The sequence below is a fragment of the Talaromyces proteolyticus genome, assembly GCF_021365285.1.
Source record: "Talaromyces proteolyticus strain PMI_201 chromosome Unknown BGW36scaffold_3, whole genome shotgun sequence".
Taxonomy (NCBI): Eukaryota; Fungi; Ascomycota; class Eurotiomycetes; order Eurotiales; family Trichocomaceae; genus Talaromyces; species Talaromyces proteolyticus.
Window position 1 is genome coordinate 528,694 of NW_025764279.1, and position 18,176 is coordinate 546,869.

Here is an 18,176-nt window from a genome sequence, read left to right on the forward strand (position 1 = left end):
TACTAACCGCTTATGGCAGTCAGATTAGGGCAAGCCCTATCGCGGCTGCAGGCGCACTTTTTATCGATGCGGAGCTTCAAGCCTAATCCAGCCAAACCAACCACCATTAATCGTTAATCGAGGCATCGTCAAAGCGATTCCACGAAAAGCACCAGGAACTCGCGACAATGTGCGTCTATATCTATAATTTGGTTTAATTTTCTTGTACTAGTACTGATTGTTGCAGGCTTATTCCCAAGGCCGACCGCAAGGCGATCCACGAGTACCTCTTCCGTGGTGCGTATCCAATTCAAGGCACATAACGCTCCGACGAAGGATATAACTGACATTGAAACTGTAGAGGGTGTGCTCGTCGCCAAGAAGGACTTCAACCTCCCCAAGCACGGTGATATTGACACCAAGAACCTCTATGTAAGACCACAAGTGTACAACCCGGGATTGAATATCTTGCTCATTCATTATGAAACAGGTCATCAAGGCTTGCCAGTCCCTGACCTCTCGCGGCTACGTCAAGACCCGTTTCTCGTGGCAGTACTACTACTACACCCTCACCCCCGAGGGTCTCGACTACCTCCGCGAATGGCTCCACGTTCCCGCTGAGATTGTCCCTGCCACTCACATCAAGCAGCAGCGTTCCCACGCTCCTCCTCGCGGCATGTTGGGCGCTGAAGAGCGCGAGCGTCGCCCTGGTGGCCGCGGTGGTCCTCGTGGTGACCGTGACGGTGGCTACCGTCGCCGTGACCAGGAGGGTGGAAAGGAGGGCGGTGCCCCTGGCGAGTTCGCTCCCACTTTCCGTGGTGGATTCGGCCGTGGCCGTGGCGCTCCTCCTTCTTAAATTTAGGGGAACATTATGCGGCGGCCATGTCGGTATCTTCGAATACTAGATCCGGCTCAAAAGAATAAAAAGACATCATGTTGAAAAAGGAAGGAAATGGGGCTTACGGCCATTACGCTTACATATTTATGATATAGCTAGTTTCAATGGCAATGTTTGATGACCCGTCCAAAGGCATATTTCTTTTGATTTGAGTAATTTAAATGTTCTAATTTTGGAACCGTTTGCGGTCATAACGAACAACGGCTTGAAGTATCACAGACGCACCCGTTGCGCAATCTTCGGCCGAGGTAAATTCCTCTGGATGATGGCTAACGCCATCCTTGCAGGGAACAAAGATCATGCTCGTCGGGACTATCTTGGATGTGAACACACTATCATGGCCAGCACCACTCATGATAGTCCTCACAAGGGACTTGGGTTCAGCAACAGACGCATCCTGCGCGCAAACTGCCTCGGCCGACTGCTGTACACATGATATGCAGTCTTCATGGAATTCTACAGCCGGCGAATCAAAGTCCAACTCCCATTCAACCCTGCATGGCTTGCCAATTCCTTTCCCTTCCTCGGCTGCAATGGCATCAAACTCCTCCTTCAATTTCTTACTCACCACATCCACCGCTGAGGTCTCCGGACCTCGAATATCGAGACTGAAACTCACTAAGCCAGGGACTGTGTTCACACTTCCCGGTCTAGCGTCGACGATGCCAACACTCGCCAAACACCCATGGGCTGTTGCGACTTCTCGTGCTTTCACCATCATCCTTGCAGAGGCATACATGGCATCAGCGCGGTGTTGGAATGCTGTCGTTCCCGTGTGGCAATCTCGCCCGGTGACTTGTAGTTTGTACCATCTGTATGCTTGAACAGCGGTGACAACGCCAATGCGCTGGCCAGCAGAGACGAGGTGTGGCCCTTGCTCGATATGCAATTCGAAATGCGCCGCCATGGGTGTCGCCTTGTACGAGCACGGAACAGACCCAACATATCCGATCATGTCAAGAGCAGTCTTGACCGTTTCAGGCGCAGACGCAGCTGTCGGTAACGATGCGACAGTAGGTACTTCTTTCAAGTTATACGCATGCTCGAGAGAAATTTTACCAGCCCAGACCCCGGAACTCATCATACTAATTGGGAATCGAGCTCCCTCCTCACTACACACATCATTCATCACATCATTCTCATTAGAGGTGCAGGATTAATACTCACTTTGTCCAGTTAACAACACCAACACCACCCTCCGTCTCCAGACCCAAATCATTCATCGTTTTGATAGCCTCAATCCCGGAAAGCACCCCGAGAATGCCATCGTATCTACCACCTGTCGGCTGCGTATCAAGATGACTGCCGATGAAAGTTGCTGGGACATCTGTTCTGCGTCCCGGTCGCACTGCAAAAATGTTGCCGAGTTCGTCAATGGTGATTTTGCAGCCTAGATCTGTCATTGTTTGCACAAACCAATCTCGGACATGCTTATCCTCCTGGGAGAGGGCGAGGCGCTGCATGCCTGTGTCGGTTGGGTTCCTTCGATATGAAAATCAGTGCCATTTTTATAATCAAATGTTTGGATGAGCGTACGGGCCCCATCGGATACCAGGTCCCCATTGACAGCTGTGATGCAAATCCCTGGCTAGTCGTTCTCCATTGACGCTCAAGCTCGCGACCTGCTGTTCCGATAACTCGGTGGTCAATTTGTTCAGCTTCGACGCGGTGGAGAAGTATTCTTGAGAGGGAATCATTGGCTGCGCGAGAGGGACATGCTTGTTAACCAACGAGCGTGACAGATAGCTAGCCCTTGAGAAAGATGACATTACTTTAGACGCCATTGCAAAGGATCACCAGGGGTGGACAAGGGCTTTGCCGGGGATAAAATATACGGCGTTAAAACTTTACACACAATCGTATATGTAGGTGCAGAAAATACTCAAAATACGAATAGGAAAGGAAATACGCAGCAACATTGAAACTGACTCGGACAGAAGTTGTAGAGTGGGGGTTGCTGGAGATAAGAGGGAATGTTGATAAAAGGCGCAGATAGAGACTAGTAGTATATGTACTAATGCATCTCGATGCCGAGATTAAGCGCAGATGGGCAGATTTATGGAGCTGTATGATATTGAATAGGTTGCTGGTTGTCAATGAGCAGGAAAGCCCGTTGAAAACTGAATATGTCTTTGAATCGGCCTCTGCAGAATCTATCAAAAAAGAGAAGAAAAGAAAAAAGAGAAAGAGAAAATAAATACACAAAATCACTTCATCCACCGATATTATCGACTCCAACACCAGACATGTCAATTAGCGTCAGTCGCGCAGTGCACTGGCGTGTCGAGGCAGAGAGCGACACGAGGTTGAGGAGGAGAGGAGAGGAGAGGAGAGGGGAAGCCCCACCTCAGCAGCCGACTAAGGTATGTCATCACAACAGAGTACAACATCTCCCCGCATCAGCCTGTCTACGAGTATTGTTCCGCTCCATTGAGCTTTATTCGATAACTACCTATACAACCATGTCGTCTGCAGCTTGCATATTCTGCAAAATCATCAAGGGTACGTACGCACAACTATCCGATGGGCCGCCAGACGCCGATGAATGCGGCGCCCTACTCATCATGCCACAATGCCCTGCTGACTTGTAACAACCATGAACAGGAGACATCCCATCCTTGAAGATCTTCGAAAACGACAAAGTGTTTGCGTTCCTCGACATCCAGCCATTGAGTCGCGGCCATGCTGTAAGCCGAGCACGACATGCAAAACAAAAAGACGAATGAAACTGATGATGAGGATGATTAGCTCGTCATCCCAAAGTATCACGGCGCGAAGCTGACGGATATTCCGGACGATAGTTTGACGGAAATACTGGTAGGTTGTTTCTATTTATTCTGTCTGCGTACATGTACCTTGGGGACGGCCCACCTCTTTCACGGCCAGAAAGACTAATTGCGATCGATGATCAGCCCGTCGCAAAGAAAATCGCCAGCGCGACTGGGGCTGTTGATTACAATATCCTTCAGAACAACGGCCGACCGGCACATCAGGTCGTGGATCATGTGAGTTGATTCCTAAGACTTGATTATCATAAAATATACTAATGGATGGCATAGGTCCATTTCCATGTGGTATGATATATTTGTTATTTCTTTTCTGGAATACTACTAATGAAGACAGATCCCCAAGCCCAACGAAACTGAGGGACTGGGCATCAAGTGGCCTGCTCAGACTACTGACATGGAGAAGTTGAAGGCCTTACACGAGGAACTAAAGAGCAAGATGTAACGCTCTAAAAAATGACGCAAAGACGAGAAATACGGTATGAAAATTTGATATATCGTGATTTATTCATTCAATAAGTATGTCAAATCATGCTGAATACAAGGTGTAATGAAAACATTCAAAGTAGAAGTAAAGCAGAACGAAAAATGAAATGTGCCTCTCTTCTCTATGAGTTCCAGAACTATGCAAAAAGAGATGGATGTAATGACACAATATGATGGCAAACAAATATACTCCCAAGGCTATGTTGTACTTAATTTGAGGCTGCAGCAACAGCGGGTGCCTCTGCGGACACCGTTATAGGAGCTTTCTCCTCGTCGGTGACATGGGCTGTGCCATTGCCATTCACGACAGGCACTTCCTTCTTCTCGGCTGTACCGTTCTCCTTCAGCGCTGATCTCTCAGGGTAGAAGTCGACCACACCACCGCTCTTGATCACGCCAGCGCGATCGTAGAACGAGCGAGCGCGAATATAAGGGTCGAGCTCCCAGTAGGATTTGCCTATTCGGTCGACGAGCTCCTCTCGCTTCGGCTTGATGGCTTCCGCTTCTTCCTTCTTGTCTTTGTTGGCAGCGGCAATCCACGCTTTGGTTAATTCTTGGTATTCTGTCGCAAGGGCTTTGTTCTTGGCGAGGAGTTCGTCCCGCTTGAGAGTGTCTTTCAACGCGTCGTTCTCGCCGGGCTGTTGCTCGATATATTCGTAGTTGTATTCTTCGTCTCCACCAAGTTCCTTGAGGATCCGGCTGCGGTCGATGAACACTTCGAGGTCTTCTACAGAGTTGGTGAAGTGAACCTTGGCTGCGACGACGGGGTCAAGCCAGCCCTTGATTACTTTCCAGATTCCTGGGGATTGTCAGTATACATAACTAAGATGGACTGGCGAACCAACCTGCGAAAATCCATGGTGCTTGGTGAATGAGAACGGCGCCAAGAGACTCCGGGTAGTTGGCCTCGAAGCACTTGATGATGAATTTGACGGGTGTGTAGTCCTGTTGGTTATCGTTAGCATGGTCACAACTCCTCAATTCTGTTCGGCAGCCATACCATGTTCGCCAATGTGAAGCCAGTCATGTCAAAGATAATCACTGCCGTCTCCACTGGACGAGGAAGCATTAACCTTGTGGTTTCGATCATATGAACGGTCAATCTCTCTACACTCTCGCCAACCTGGGCTCCAATCTTATGCATGCGCACACGAATCAGACAGATCGGACGGCCCTGTTTGTCGACGCCGTGGACGAAACTTTTGCCCATGCGCATTTGCAGCATAAAGTCGCTGCCCAGTCGCTTTTTGCTGGAATCTTTGCTTTCGGACTGTGTGACTGCGCTGGCTTCACCTCCGAGCATGATGTCGTCGTCGACATGCATCTCAGTCAGACGCCAGCGAATGGTGGATACAAGCATGACAACGGCCTTTCCCACGTCCCATTTGCGAGCGCGCAAGAATCGCAGCAAAAGAGCATCTGGGTCGTCGGCTTTGACCATGCTCCATAAGGTCTCTCTCAATTGATCTGGGGTCAAGTCGGCCAGGGCCTGCTTGAATTCCTTGACCTGGCCGAATTTGTCGTCGGCATCCGACACATTGAGGACAGAGAGACCTGCCGTGGCGCTGTCCACGACAGGGGCTTCTTCTTTGGCACCGCCGAGGCCAAACCAGCCTCGTTTGGACTTCTTCTTCGAGTCGGTCGGACTGGCTGGGGCGTTGAGGCTGGTCACGGATGTGGCCCTGCCCCTGATCTCACCCTCTTCGAACTTGACGCCGGTCAGTTTGAAGATGACGGTCCACATCTCGCGGAGCTTGGCTTCCTGCTCCTCGGTGAGGTTTCCGACATGGCCGGTTTCGATGCTGTTGGACGACATTTTGAGAGTGTTGATGGGGCCTAGGAAGTCGTGGTCCTGAGTCTGGGATCGATTCAGTTCGGATCGAGGGGGAGAAGGAGGCGGATTGTCGGATTGGATAAATAGAAAAGTGCTGCCAAGAATTCCAACCACGAGGGCAATACCCCAAAGCGACGACGCCGCCTGCCTCGGTTGAGCGAGATGAACGGTGGGGTGGGCGCGAAATTGGCTGCGGAGGACTAGCGAGCACGATGCGGGCTTTGGCGGGGAAACACGCGATGTGAGGGCCTGTGAGAATACGGGGAGACGAGGTCGAGAGCCAGAGAGAAAAGAAATCGCCGAGCGGCTGGCGAGGATGGTGCGCATGTGCTTCGGAGACAGGATTGCTGAGGATGCAGGATGCAGGGGCACACAATATCAACGAGATAGCGAGACGAGCCGCCTTATCAGCCAGGAAACAGCACAGGCTCGGATCGATGGAGAGAAGAGCGTTGCAGTCTGGGGAGCAGGAAACGGTGCGGGGAGAAGGGGAATTTGCACGGACGCGGGCGAATTATAATGATGATTTAACACGAATCAACAGTAATTGGCAGGGGCTGCAAAAGGGCGGTGCGATCAGCGCGCAGTGGCGTCACTGTAGGAGGAGTGGTGGGGGCATCCGTGCGAACTCTCTGGCAACCCGCAGCCTGTTCAGTGTTTCATATGACTCGATTGCCTTGCCGAGGCTTTACCGGATTGAGCTCCTAGTGTCACCCACGACAAGTACAGTCAACTAACTCAGTAGTCAACTCTACATACCACAGTCTGTGCTGACTCCATGGACTCCAGCGCTCCCAGGTCGGCGTCGCGGCCGCGCCCAACCTCACGGCCGACCACGCCGCTGCGTCCCAGCTCGAGATCTTCGATTCGCGACTCGCACGCCTACGGTGGCAGCGTCTATGCAGAGCCCGCCATCAACGCGTTGGAGCCGCAGTATGCGGAACTGGCGGACTCCATGGCCGATCTGGAAGCCAACTTCATGCACTTGCAATTGATGCACGAGAGCCTGGCGCGCTTCAGCGAGAGCTTTGCCAGTTTCCTGTATGGCCTGAACATGAACGCGTTTTGCGTTGACTTTCCTGAGGTACGCCAACCTATATCTTCGCTGTTATATGACGAGTGGTATCGCGATACTGATCGAGTAGGCCCCGGTTTCCGAATCCTTCAAACGAGTGCAAGCGAAGGCCCGACAAGGTATGTCTCCTCTTATACTAGTTGGGCTAGACTGACGAGCCTGTTTAGAAGCATTTGAATCAAGCAAAGCGGGCCATGATACCGACGCAACGTTCATGTAAGACGCGCATCACATAGCATCGCATCGCATCGCATCTCCCTACTAATAGAGTCTACAGGACTACGGATACCTCTTTCATTGATAACCCACCAACCACAGTCTCGTCCAAAGCTACGCCCAAATTCACCCCTCCAGCTCGCGGTCGCGGGGCCGGGTCTACTCGTGGAACAACCGGCAGTCGTTATACTAGAGGAGGCACTGGAAGGGCACGACCGAGTGCGCTACCACGGGGGAGGGGATATAATAGATAGAGAAGACCAGTGCAGGAGCTGGATGAGAAGATCTCGACGTCATTCGCGCTGCATTCAGCCACAGATTTTTGATACCCTTTGAATGAATATGAATGCTTTACAATAAAAAATCAATACTTGTACATATACTCATACTCACGCTCATACTTATACTGTTCTATTCTACTTTATATTTGTGTATTCAATAATACGTATTATTGATGTTAATGCAATAGCGGGTACTGCCGCGCCTATTCCCGTTCCGTTGCTCGATTGCCGCCAGGGCAACGTGAGAGCTTAAAATATCATCCTCATTATCCTTTAATCTTTCCTATTCTCCCATTATCGCACCAGGCATTGCCCGACCAGCTAGGCCAGAAGCATTGGCAACTGGACCTGTCCACTCTATCCTTACATTCCTAGCTTCGGCTTCGGCTTCGTCTTGGGCGCAGCCTCGCAGGAGCAGGATTGCCGGGTGACACCGCAGCCGGCGCTTATATGTGGCTCGCTGTCGCTTGTGGAGACGGAGCCAGCCACGACACTCGACCTCCTAATTCTTATCAATAGTTAGGAGACTGATCTAATTCATCATTATTTGATTATTAAGTCGGCCAAAGATTGGTTGTCGCACAGAGCCTGGAATAGGCGACTCTTCTGCCCGTCATCGATACTGAGGCTCCTCAACGTCCGCCATCTGTTCGCCCTGCATTGTACCCGCCAGTCTGCATCTAGCATGTTCGGATATTGTTAATTGGCATAAAACTGTTCGATTAATATCTCCAGAGGTTAGCCGGTCTAACTTCATCTGCCGCTCGCTTGGATAGTGTGGTTTGGTGTCTGTTAATATTTGTATTACTTTTTATCGGCTACTATCAGATAGCATTGGCATGATGGCTACTACTGCGACAAGTGTAGCCACGGTGACGCAGATAAGTCTGTTGACGGAAGCTGAATATGGTTGTGGTATGGAGACTGCTGTGAAGTTTATTATTTGATAACTAACCCGCAACAGAGCATCTTGCTGCTATCCTCAAAGACGGGGAGGATCGCGGTGCCAAATTCACCATTGCATTCTTGAAGCAGATTGCTCTGCGCACATCTGACCCGTCTCACTGCGAGACAAACGGCGTCAAGCCCCTGCCCAGCTTCAAGCGGTCAGTCGCAAAGCCAGAGTATATCTGTGTGGACTGCTCAGAAAGGCACAGCAACGGTGATCGACAGATCCACAGCGAAAAGGCGAAACATCTTTTTTGTGAGAAATGCCATTTCAAAAAGACAATCTCTCAACACTAACGCATGCCTTCAGATGTCGACTCCCGCACTGCTGCCCTTTTCTGCCAGGAATGCCGAGATTTTGTGTATGATCATGAATTAGAGAAGATTAGAGCTATGGCCTCAGGGCTTCCGTCCCGCATTCGGATTGGCCAGGAGAAGCTCGATAGTGTACGAGCGGCAAAGCTGATAGAGCATGCGGTTTTGGATGCATATTCACAGGCGAAGAAAGATAGAGATACGCAAGTCAAACGCGACAAAACGACGACTTACATTTTCAAAAGCTTACTCGACAAGACCAACAAGACGGCCAAGAAGCGGAAATCGAGTGAAATCTCGACGAATGGAATAAACGGTGACCATGCACACCAAAACGGGGTGAATGGAAATGGCGCAGATGCTGTAGAAATCGAAGCGGATGAGGCATATGTCCGGGCCAATGCTACGAAACGCATCTGCCAGAGTGAAGGGCTTCGGGGGCTTTTCAATCTCGGCCAGACTTGTTACATGAACGTCGTCCTGCAGACGCTGCTACACGAACCGATACTAAATGCCTACTTTCTAGGCAATGGGCACAAATATTACGAATGCGCGGTGGACGGCTGCGTCTTGTGTGCGATGGGCAAAGCATTTGCAGATTTCAACGGGTGTGACAAGAAGGATGGAATTACGGCAGAGCAACTGCTATACTCGACGTGGAAGAACTATCCAGTGCGTCTCTCTTTCCTTATTCTTTTTTATTGTAAACTAATGTAATTTCAGCCCCTCGCCGGTAATCGCCAGCAAGACGCGCACGAATTCTATCAATTCCTCGTTGGCGGGCTTCACGCAGCGACATCAGTCGAAGAAGACCAGATGAAATGCCACTGTTTCTTCTGCAAGGCATTCTTTGGCAAGTTCCAGAGCACGCTGACCTGTCCAATGTGTCAACACACGAGCCCGACAGAGCAGACGCTGCTCGAGCTGAGTCTGGACGTGCAGTTGCACTCTAAAAAACAGCAAATGAACGGCACTCTCCACGGCTCAACGCCCACGCTGGCCAAGTGCTTGCAGTCCTGGGTATCCCCCGAGGAACTGACTATGGAGGGATACCAATGCCAGGGCTGTCACGGGTATCCGGACAAGCTGACCAAGCAGTTGCGAATTAAACGACTCCCTGCGATGCTATGCATGCAGATGAAGGTACTTTCGACCCAACCGTACGAAGAGCTCTTACTAAATGAATGCAGCGCTTCGAGCAGACAGAATCCGAAACGCGAAAAATGCGCGGCAAAATCGACTTTCCTCTAGAAATCAACATGCAGCCGTATACCGTGGCCACAACAACGGCAGGGTCGTCGTCGAGATCTCAGAACGAGAAATTCGTGTACGATTTGGTGTCGGCAATTGTCCACGACGGGGTTGGGCTGAACGAGGGTCACTACATTGCGTACGTGAAGCAGGGGGATCGATGGTGTTTGTTCAACGACGACAAGGTGACGCTGGTGTCGGAGGGGGATGTGCTGAATGCAGATGCGTATTTGCTGTTTTATACGCTGCGCTCGCTGTCGTGGTGAATTTACTCTATTACTTAGTATTATATGCATCAATTATTACTCCATACGACAATTGATCAATCGATCAACTAAGTACTATACCAATCAGCCACTAACACCCACTACTGCAAGCAACTCCAGGTCTCACACCTTAATTCCATGCCTGCGCGTGTACTTATTTAGAATAGTGCTGTACAATCTGGAACACCGACCCCATTATTATACTTTGTTAACAACATGATTACTCCGCTATATCCGAACTACCGGAGCACATCCTAATATCTGTGCGCGGGAGGTACATATGTACTAAGGTGTCATGACATGTGAGCATCCGCATGATTCCGGACAATTAATTGCTCTACTCCGGCGTGTACCATCCGCTGCAGGCTGTCGTCCGTCTGTTTTGATGTCTATGCGGCGATTTATTTTTAATTATTAATAAGAAGAAAATTCTGAGCTGTAGTACCAACAGAGAAGTGGAGTCGAGTATCGAGAACTGCGAGCCTTCGAAGTTTCGAGTATCGTAAACTGACAAATCATCCGCAGGGTAATACACACTGACAATAGCAGAGTGCGTGGAAATATCCGAATTCATACATATAATTACAATAAGGGTGTGTTATGAGGGGATTTAACGGGCTCGGATACCCAAATTCCGACGCCGAGTCTGCACAATGCAATCCTCTGTATAACCACCAGCTGACGGCTAATCAGCGTGAAGAGAACGCGCAGATGACCTGGAGCAGCATCCCACTAGGAGCTGCACACCCGGCTATCCGACTAGCTGCCGATCGCCGCACGGCCCGACATATTCTTCTATTGACATGAAGGACATATATGATATATGTATATATGTAGTGTGTGTAGTATATTAGTGTGCATTTACCGTTATGTGCGTACGTAGGCTGTCACCAGTGCCCTCATACATTCATATATTATATGAAGTATTTACATGATATGTTGATAATATCTATGGCGGATGCGCCGGATCTTTACCGCGCGCCAAGACCGACGATGGGGATAGCCTCAAAAATTTGCATCTAGACCAGCCTCGCGACACTCTCCTGACCGCTCGTTGTATTCCGTTCGTAAGCCGAATACGGAAGAGTCGGATGCTCTCTAACAAATATGACGCAGTGAGGTCATCGTGTATAATACATTAGTGCATCGAGAGGTAAGCCTGACATGATTAGCCCCGCCGTGATTTCCGAGCGCCCGATCGGGTATATAGTCGATACATGCTCCGTACACACAGTACCTATCCTTAGTTGTAGTATAGTGCGAGCACTAAGTACCTCCAGGCTGTGTGTGTGACTCATGAGGACGTGATGTACGTCGCCATTAGTAATGCAGCGCCGCCAATCCCGTGCGTCCAGCACACCGACACCGTTTGCGGCGGTGGTTGGCATTTAATACTTCATATTTCATATGCAGTCAGTTGTAGAGCATGAGTATATATGTACGGGTATGACGGTGCAGGCGAGACGTGTGACGAGCTCACCCGAATCAGCGGATCGCATTCTCCATTTTTGTTCTTGTATTAATTGTAACTAATAAAATTTAACGTTTTAATATTTGAGCTCGGATCGGCTTGCTTCCACGCGCCGACGTAAGATTAACCATTAATCATCCATATCGCGATGTGTAAGCATTGCTGTAATGCGTACGGTAAGTCTGTGACGACGTATTGGACACACTCATATGCATTAATGCATGCACCAATGAGGCTGCCTGGTTGGAGCTCGTCCCCGACTGCCTGCCTTGAAAAAGAGCCCATCCCGCCTCTTCGTCTGCTCTCGCCCTCTGCTTGCTCTTGCTCCTGTTCCTGCTCCTGCTCTTGCTTCTCGCTGCCTCACAGTTTGGCGCTGCTTTTCTGTACCCCATGCGACTCTCAATATCTGCCAAGCTGCTCGCCCTCGCCCTCGTCGTCGCGCTTGTCGCCGCCGACGGGGGTCATGCGCATGAAGCTGCCAACATGAATATGGACATGGACATGGGCATGAACGCGACTCAGAAAGACCAAATGTCCAAGCCCGCCGAGGAGTGGGAGCTCAGCTACTTTGCGAGTGGCCAGCACAGCAGCGCCATCACGGCCCACATCATCCTCGAAGTGATTTCCTGGTGCTTCATTCTCCCGATAGGTAAGCTCTCCAGACCGTGCGCACTGTTGCGCTCGCAACTAACAGCTGCTAGCCGTCATGCTGAGTGTTGCGCATTCGCGGTACACCATTCCCACGCAGTTCCTGTTCCTGGTCGTCAATGCGGTTGGTTTGTTGTTTGGCATCATCTACAACACTTCCACCCCCGACCTGTATGAGAACAATGCGCATCACACGATCGGCTGGATTGCGACGTGGGCGGTGGGTGTACAGGCTGTCATCGGCTTGATTTATGCCTACTCGGGCCGTGGCCGCACAAACTCCGGCCATGAGTATGAGCGCGCCACCTTTATGCCCGTCTCGACTCAGAACATGATGGAGCACCAACAGCTGTACTCGCCCGTCGCCGAGTACAGATGGTCTGGAGACAGTGGCCAGGGAACCAGCTGTCCCACCTCTCCCGACGAGGAACACTTCCCCAAGTCGGAGGAAGACGAAGAGGAGATCGAGGTGCCGACGCCTCTTGCGCGCGGTTGGCTGCGAAGCGTTACCTTGGATCGGTTCTTTACCAGTCGCATTCCCAGTCTAGTGTCCAACCGTGCTCTCCGTGTTTTGCGCATTGTGTACAATGTGATTGATCGCATCATCTTGCCGTTTGGCTTCATTGCTCTGACCACCGGCGGTGTGACGTATGGCGGTATCTTTGTATGTCTCGTAAAACCTTGGAAACTGTGGGTATACTAATTCAAGCAGAGAGGTCATGGAATCTTCAGCGGCCTGGCGCATTTCATCAAGGGCGGCATCTTCTTCTGGTACGGTCTTGTCGTTTTGGGTCGATTCATGGGCTGCTGGGCCAATTTCGGGTGGGCCTGGAATATCAAACCTGCAGGCTCCCGCGCCGTGACTGGAGAGTTCGTTGAGTCCGCTTTGATTTTCACCTACGGCTCAACCAATGTCTTCTTGGAGCATCTCGGAGGATGGGGACAGGGATGGTCTGCTCAGGATTTGGAGCATGTATCAATCTCTGTCATGTTCTTTGGTGCCGGACTGGTGAGTCATCTCAGTGGTTTCAGTGGACTGTCGCTAATGTCTTTATCTTCAGTGCGGCCTGCTCCTCGAATCGAAACGAGTCCGGAAGTGGGTGAAACAGAGCATCTTGGGAAATAACTTCCGTCAGCAGCAAACCGAGGAAGACGAGTCTGGCGTGTCTTTCAACCCAATGCCAGCACTGATCATCTTCCTCTTGGGCATGATGATGGGCGGTCACCACCAGAAACAAATGGTCTCGACCATGGTCCACAAGCAATGGGGCACTCTGCTATCTGGAGCTGCGATGGCTCGTGGTGTGACTTATGTCATCACCTACGTGAAACCGCCGACTTCATATTTACCGGCGCGTCCACCGTCGGAACTGATTGGCGCATTCTGCCTGGTTTCCGGCGGTCTTATCTTTATGCTGAGTGTAAGTGTCCCATGTCCACAATACAACAACAATATGCTGACCTTTCAGGCCTCCGATATCATGGACGTCATGGTGTGGTACGATCTCGACGCCATGTTCACCTTCAACATCGCCATAGGCCTGTCCTGTTTCATCATGGCGTATGAAATCCTAGTGATCGCCATTAAAGCCTGGGCGGTCAAGAAGGAGACCGCCCAGCACCACGCACGCTCGTGGTCGTCGGCATGATACCAACCCCTCTGCCTCTGCCCTGTTCATATCTTCCCACTCGGTTGATATATTCGGACATATCCCTTCTCTTCTCTTCATCTTACGATTTTTGTGGCTTCAGCTTTATACCCCTGGACAGTTGGCTTGTTTATGATCCTCACGATGTGCATGTAATGGGCGGTAGATCGATAGCATCTGCCGGCTTCATGTGAATAGATAGTTAATGATAACCTACCGTATATTTTGCATCAAGTACACATGTGTGTAGAAGAAGTCGCAGTTTGAAGAGCGTAATAAGTGGAAAAGAGAAGCGTGAGGCTGTGCGGCGCTAGCAAACTCTCCCCACAGCGAATCCACTTTCTTGACAGACTTGGGTACTCAATCATATTAACTTATTTAGTTTTACCTATTTTCAATCGCTGCCACGTGGGTAGCTATCTGTCAGCTACAGTGGTGTAGAAGGACGTATTACCATTCACATATGTAGTGCCGCGAGACATGGTGCGTTTGGCTGCAGCCAAGAGGTTATAAATCTAACCTGCTGTAAGTGCTATGTATGTTTATTTCGTTGTTTTTGGTCTAGTTGGCAATTGGCACTGGGGTTGTCAATAATTAGGAGAGTTTGTAGCGCTCATCTCAAGCAAAAAAAGGTGCATGTCATCTGTACTTTTCGATAATACGTCGACAAAAAGTTAAGACTCCGATGCGGGTAGTGAAATAATATTGATACTATCTAAAGAAGGGAGGGGCATTTATACTTTTGGCGAGGGCGATGGGATATTGAGAAATTTTTGAGAAGTAGCCCTGTGTGCTATACGAACGGCTAAAAGTATCTGTCAAATAGGGCAAATTCCCGGTGGATAGTTTCATATGCCCACGGTCTTTGATTCTCATCCGATTTAAGTTAAAATATAAGATTTGAAGCATGTAATTTATATCGTAATTTACTGCATATGTATTCCCATATAATTCTTAGTGTTCCAATACGCCTCAGCCTCCTGAACCGCCTGGAACCACATTGATATTAACTTCATGATATACTCTTAAGTCCTTTGTTGCCGAGCTTTCAAATCTTTTTATGGCATGGACCTTTTATGTTTCAACCAACCTAGTTAGCCACCAGAACAACACGCTTCGACGTGTTGTTTCGTCGGCCTATTCCCGGTTTGTGGAACAAAACAATGGGACTTGAAATCGAGATATTGATAGACTTCAACAAAAGAAGCTTTATGAGGCCCAGTCTATATCAGCTGGACCTCTCTCTCTCTAGGTAGAGGCTACTTTTCGCTCTCCAGAGTTCGTCTTATTAATGAATCTGACTATGACTTTTGATATTTTGTGAATCCTCGTTTGAAGGTTTGCTTACCTAGCTAGAAAGATGAATGTTTAAGGGAATGAAAAGAGCAAGAGCACATAGAAAATAAAGAACAAACTGGCAATCCGAGACGGGGAGTAGAAGTTATTTCACATTTACGTTTTAGAGTTTTTTATCTTTTTATATAGTAGCTAGGTCAATTTTTCAGTTTATAAAGCAAATCAAGGATTCCATCCTAATCCGAATCTCGTAGCGGTAACATCCCACTCTCTCATTTGTATAGCGAAAACAACCGCTGGTGGCTGGGTCGACCTCGTTTCGGAATTTCGTTTTTTATCACTATAATAAGGCTTGGTTTTGGAGGTTATAAGCAAATTTAGAATCCCCATCGTCTCCCATTTATTTCGTATAGCGAAAAAAACCGGTGGTGCTGGGTTTCGATTTCCTCTTTCGGAGTTTGGATGAATGGGAGTTTCAAAGTTGTATCACGTTGCATGGCCCTAAACTTGTGCTAAATTGGATAATCAACGGTCATCGAGACATGATAAAGAGGCATATATATCTATGATCTAAATAAACCTCAAGGCTAGAAACACTCTATTTGGGGAATTTCTATATGTAGTTCATCGAGAACACCCTGGCTTATGTGACGAATTCCACATTTATGAACTGTTAGGGGACTTAAACGTCATTGGGAGTGATCAAGATGTTGGTCATCAATTAAACGTCGATGATTTGGATGGAGCAACTGAACTTCGGCGCTTAGAATTCGTCGTGGTCATTAGGAAATGAGAGAAAAAAAGAATCCTCCCCGACGGGGAATCGAACCCCGGTCTCCCGCGCTTGTTCTGCCCAAAGGCGGTGACAAGCGGAAATCATCACCACTAGACCATCGAGGAACTGTTATATGTGGTTTCGTGGATTAGGATTATATTCATCTTTTCCGAATGAACTATGGTGGGTGAGAATATGTCGTCGCTAAGCGTGTAAAATTGGCCGGGGTTTAGGTGGTTCCGATTGGATGGCTTTGCGCCGGTTCGCCTGATTGAACAGAGCATCTTCTGTCTCGTTCTCGGCAACTAAACTTTCTAACCTATCACCGGCCGGGTTACCGCGTATATCAACAGAATATGATTAGATATATCCACTCATTTCTAGGAATTTGAAGGTCAGGTATAGTACTATCAGATGATGAAGCTACACAGCTTCAGGCTCGGACTTTTGAAAATCATTGAGAGTTCATCTATCAGTCTCATCAGTTATACATGTGTAGACTACCTAATGGAGCTTCGAGACATCGCGCATTCTTGTGGTTAGCTTTATGTGTAACATATATTGTGTGAATTTGTGCAGCATATTAATAATAGAATTTGAACAGACGAAAGAGGTAATAAGAAAACCATATTTATATGAAATTAAAACACTAGATGTGGATAACGTGAGGGTGGAGGCTAAAAGTCTTACCCCTAACCTATACTCTATTTCATTCGTGTCTTAAGGTACAATCCTTTTCAATAATGTTTTCATGATGTTACTCTCATCGGGAGAGGATTTTTTTTGACATTTGTATTCCAACAAAGCCCTCAGTCGAGCTAACAGAATCCATTAATTTTATGCTTAAGTGCTCTCGGAGAGGGGTATGACCTTCTTTTCCCAATTGTTTGCCTGGCCTTGTGACATACAATTTATTTAAACCAGACGCATAGAGTGATAGAGCTTCGCTCTCCATAAGACGTGACAATAATTGGCCGCGCACACTTGAAATTATTTCTCTATCTTTCTAGCGCTCCAGTCATGTCACTGTACTTTGGAAGAGGATGTGAATTAATGGACATACAAGACTTTGACAAGTCCTTATGAGATTCCGATACTGTCTCATACTTGTTGTTTCTATGCGAGTCACAAGGCTTCTCGCTAGAATGTCAACGCCTCCATTTCGACCGAAAAATGTGCTGTTGGTTTTGACATGGTTTTCAGAAGGTTCTTGGGCAAGGAAAATTAGAATAACATCCCACAATACTCATATGGTCAGGCTTGTGTCTCCATGGTTCTAAACAAATTTTCGTGGATGATATGTCCTCTATATGCATTGATTGTCTAGAAAAGGCAAGCAGTTTTCCAAGAAATTCTTGAGGTAATATGATCCGAATCCTTCGAATATTCTGTCATTGGTGTCTTCTAGGAGGTGATTGGTATTTTCCCCTCCAATTTGAGTGTTCAAGAGTGATTTGTAGCCAAAAAGCGTTAGATGAACATAATTCGAATATAATAAATTACACACAACGATTCCTCGATGGTCTAGTGGTGATGATTTCCGCTTGTCACCGCCTTTGGGCAGAACAAGCGCGGGAGACCGGGGTTCGATTCCCCGTCGGGGAGGATTCTTTTTTCCCTCTCTTGAGGAAGATCCTCTTTTTTTATTAAGAGAAATGTAAAAAACGTAATTAACACACCTATTTGGTCTGTCCTTTAGCCCTTTCTAGACCTCATATCAATTGTTGTGGATACCCCGTCGTGGAATATTGGCAGATTAACGAATCTATGTTAAAACCCCTCTCTAGTTAGTGTATTCATTGCTTACTCGTCTATATTGTTATGATTCGAGATGGCCAGGGTTGTCGAGACTGAGAAGAATATATTTTTCTTGTTTGTTTGGCGCTGCCCTCCAGCAATTGTGCTTTTAGGAAATTTGGAAGTATGTCCCCGCTGAATATAGACATTAGATAGGCGACTCAACCTTTTAAAGCTGAACCGTGCCCCAGAGACTACAGATTCT

The 18,176-nt window shown here is 48.4% G+C and overlaps 7 protein-coding genes and 2 non-coding genes across 9 annotated transcripts; 6 read left to right on the forward strand and 3 right to left on the reverse strand.

Annotated features, from left to right (window-relative positions):
- The first annotated feature begins 99 nt into the window (after positions 1-99).
- BGW36DRAFT_371309 (Plectin/S10 domain-containing protein) lies at positions 100-1,006 on the forward strand. Its single transcript, XM_046215363.1, has 4 exons — positions 100-169; positions 227-276; positions 341-411; positions 470-1,006. Coding segments are annotated over exons 1-4 (489 nt in total). The 5' UTR covers positions 100-167; the 3' UTR covers positions 836-1,006.
- A 37-nt stretch (positions 1,007-1,043) lies between these two features.
- BGW36DRAFT_394516 (uncharacterized protein) lies at positions 1,044-2,574 on the reverse strand (the record flags this gene model as incomplete). Its single annotated transcript, XM_046217921.1, has 3 exons — positions 1,044-1,989; positions 2,045-2,359; positions 2,414-2,574. 3 exons carry the CDS (start codon positions 2,572-2,574, stop codon positions 1,044-1,046), a joined length of 1,422 nt encoding a protein of 473 aa, XP_046075062.1.
- A 765-nt stretch (positions 2,575-3,339) lies between these two features.
- On the forward strand, positions 3,340-4,108 carry BGW36DRAFT_394517 (HIT domain protein; the record flags this gene model as incomplete). Its single annotated transcript, XM_046217922.1, has 6 exons — positions 3,340-3,379; positions 3,482-3,564; positions 3,626-3,694; positions 3,790-3,882; positions 3,937-3,951; positions 4,001-4,108. The coding sequence occupies 6 exons, from the start codon at positions 3,340-3,342 to the stop codon at positions 4,106-4,108; spliced, it is 408 nt and encodes a 135-aa protein (XP_046075063.1).
- Positions 4,109-4,358: 250 nt separating this feature from the next.
- BGW36DRAFT_355844 (uncharacterized protein) lies at positions 4,359-6,310 on the reverse strand (the record flags this gene model as incomplete). The annotated part of the gene is made up of 3 exons (XM_046213694.1): positions 4,359-4,948; positions 4,995-5,094; positions 5,150-6,310. 3 exons carry the CDS (start codon positions 6,308-6,310, stop codon positions 4,359-4,361), a joined length of 1,851 nt encoding a protein of 616 aa, XP_046075064.1.
- Positions 6,311-6,609: 299 nt separating this feature from the next.
- BGW36DRAFT_371317 (DASH complex subunit Dam1-domain-containing protein) lies at positions 6,610-7,686 on the forward strand. Its single transcript, XM_046215364.1, has 4 exons — positions 6,610-7,067; positions 7,129-7,177; positions 7,226-7,274; positions 7,336-7,686. The coding sequence occupies exons 1-4, from the start codon at positions 6,762-6,764 to the stop codon at positions 7,526-7,528; spliced, it is 597 nt and encodes a 198-aa protein (XP_046075065.1). The 5' UTR covers positions 6,610-6,761; the 3' UTR covers positions 7,529-7,686.
- A 711-nt stretch (positions 7,687-8,397) lies between these two features.
- On the forward strand, positions 8,398-10,335 carry BGW36DRAFT_355846 (uncharacterized protein; the record flags this gene model as incomplete). Its single annotated transcript, XM_046213695.1, has 5 exons — positions 8,398-8,470; positions 8,520-8,759; positions 8,814-9,490; positions 9,542-9,961; positions 10,009-10,335. 5 exons carry the CDS (start codon positions 8,398-8,400, stop codon positions 10,333-10,335), a joined length of 1,737 nt encoding a protein of 578 aa, XP_046075066.1.
- A 1,544-nt stretch (positions 10,336-11,879) lies between these two features.
- Positions 11,880-14,333, forward strand: BGW36DRAFT_371328 (uncharacterized protein). The gene is made up of 5 exons (XM_046215365.1): positions 11,880-12,455; positions 12,508-13,118; positions 13,167-13,463; positions 13,516-13,875; positions 13,924-14,333. Exons 1-5 carry the CDS (start codon positions 12,197-12,199, stop codon positions 14,101-14,103), a joined length of 1,707 nt encoding a protein of 568 aa, XP_046075067.1. The 5' UTR covers positions 11,880-12,196; the 3' UTR covers positions 14,104-14,333.
- A 1,874-nt stretch (positions 14,334-16,207) lies between these two features.
- Positions 16,208-16,299, reverse strand: BGW36DRAFT_t20. Its single transcript has one exon. It is a non-coding gene; the product is annotated as a tRNA-Asp (tRNA).
- A 1,388-nt stretch (positions 16,300-17,687) lies between these two features.
- BGW36DRAFT_t17 lies at positions 17,688-17,779 on the forward strand. Its single transcript has one exon. It is a non-coding gene; the product is annotated as a tRNA-Asp (tRNA).
- The last annotated feature ends 397 nt before the right edge of the window (positions 17,780-18,176 follow it).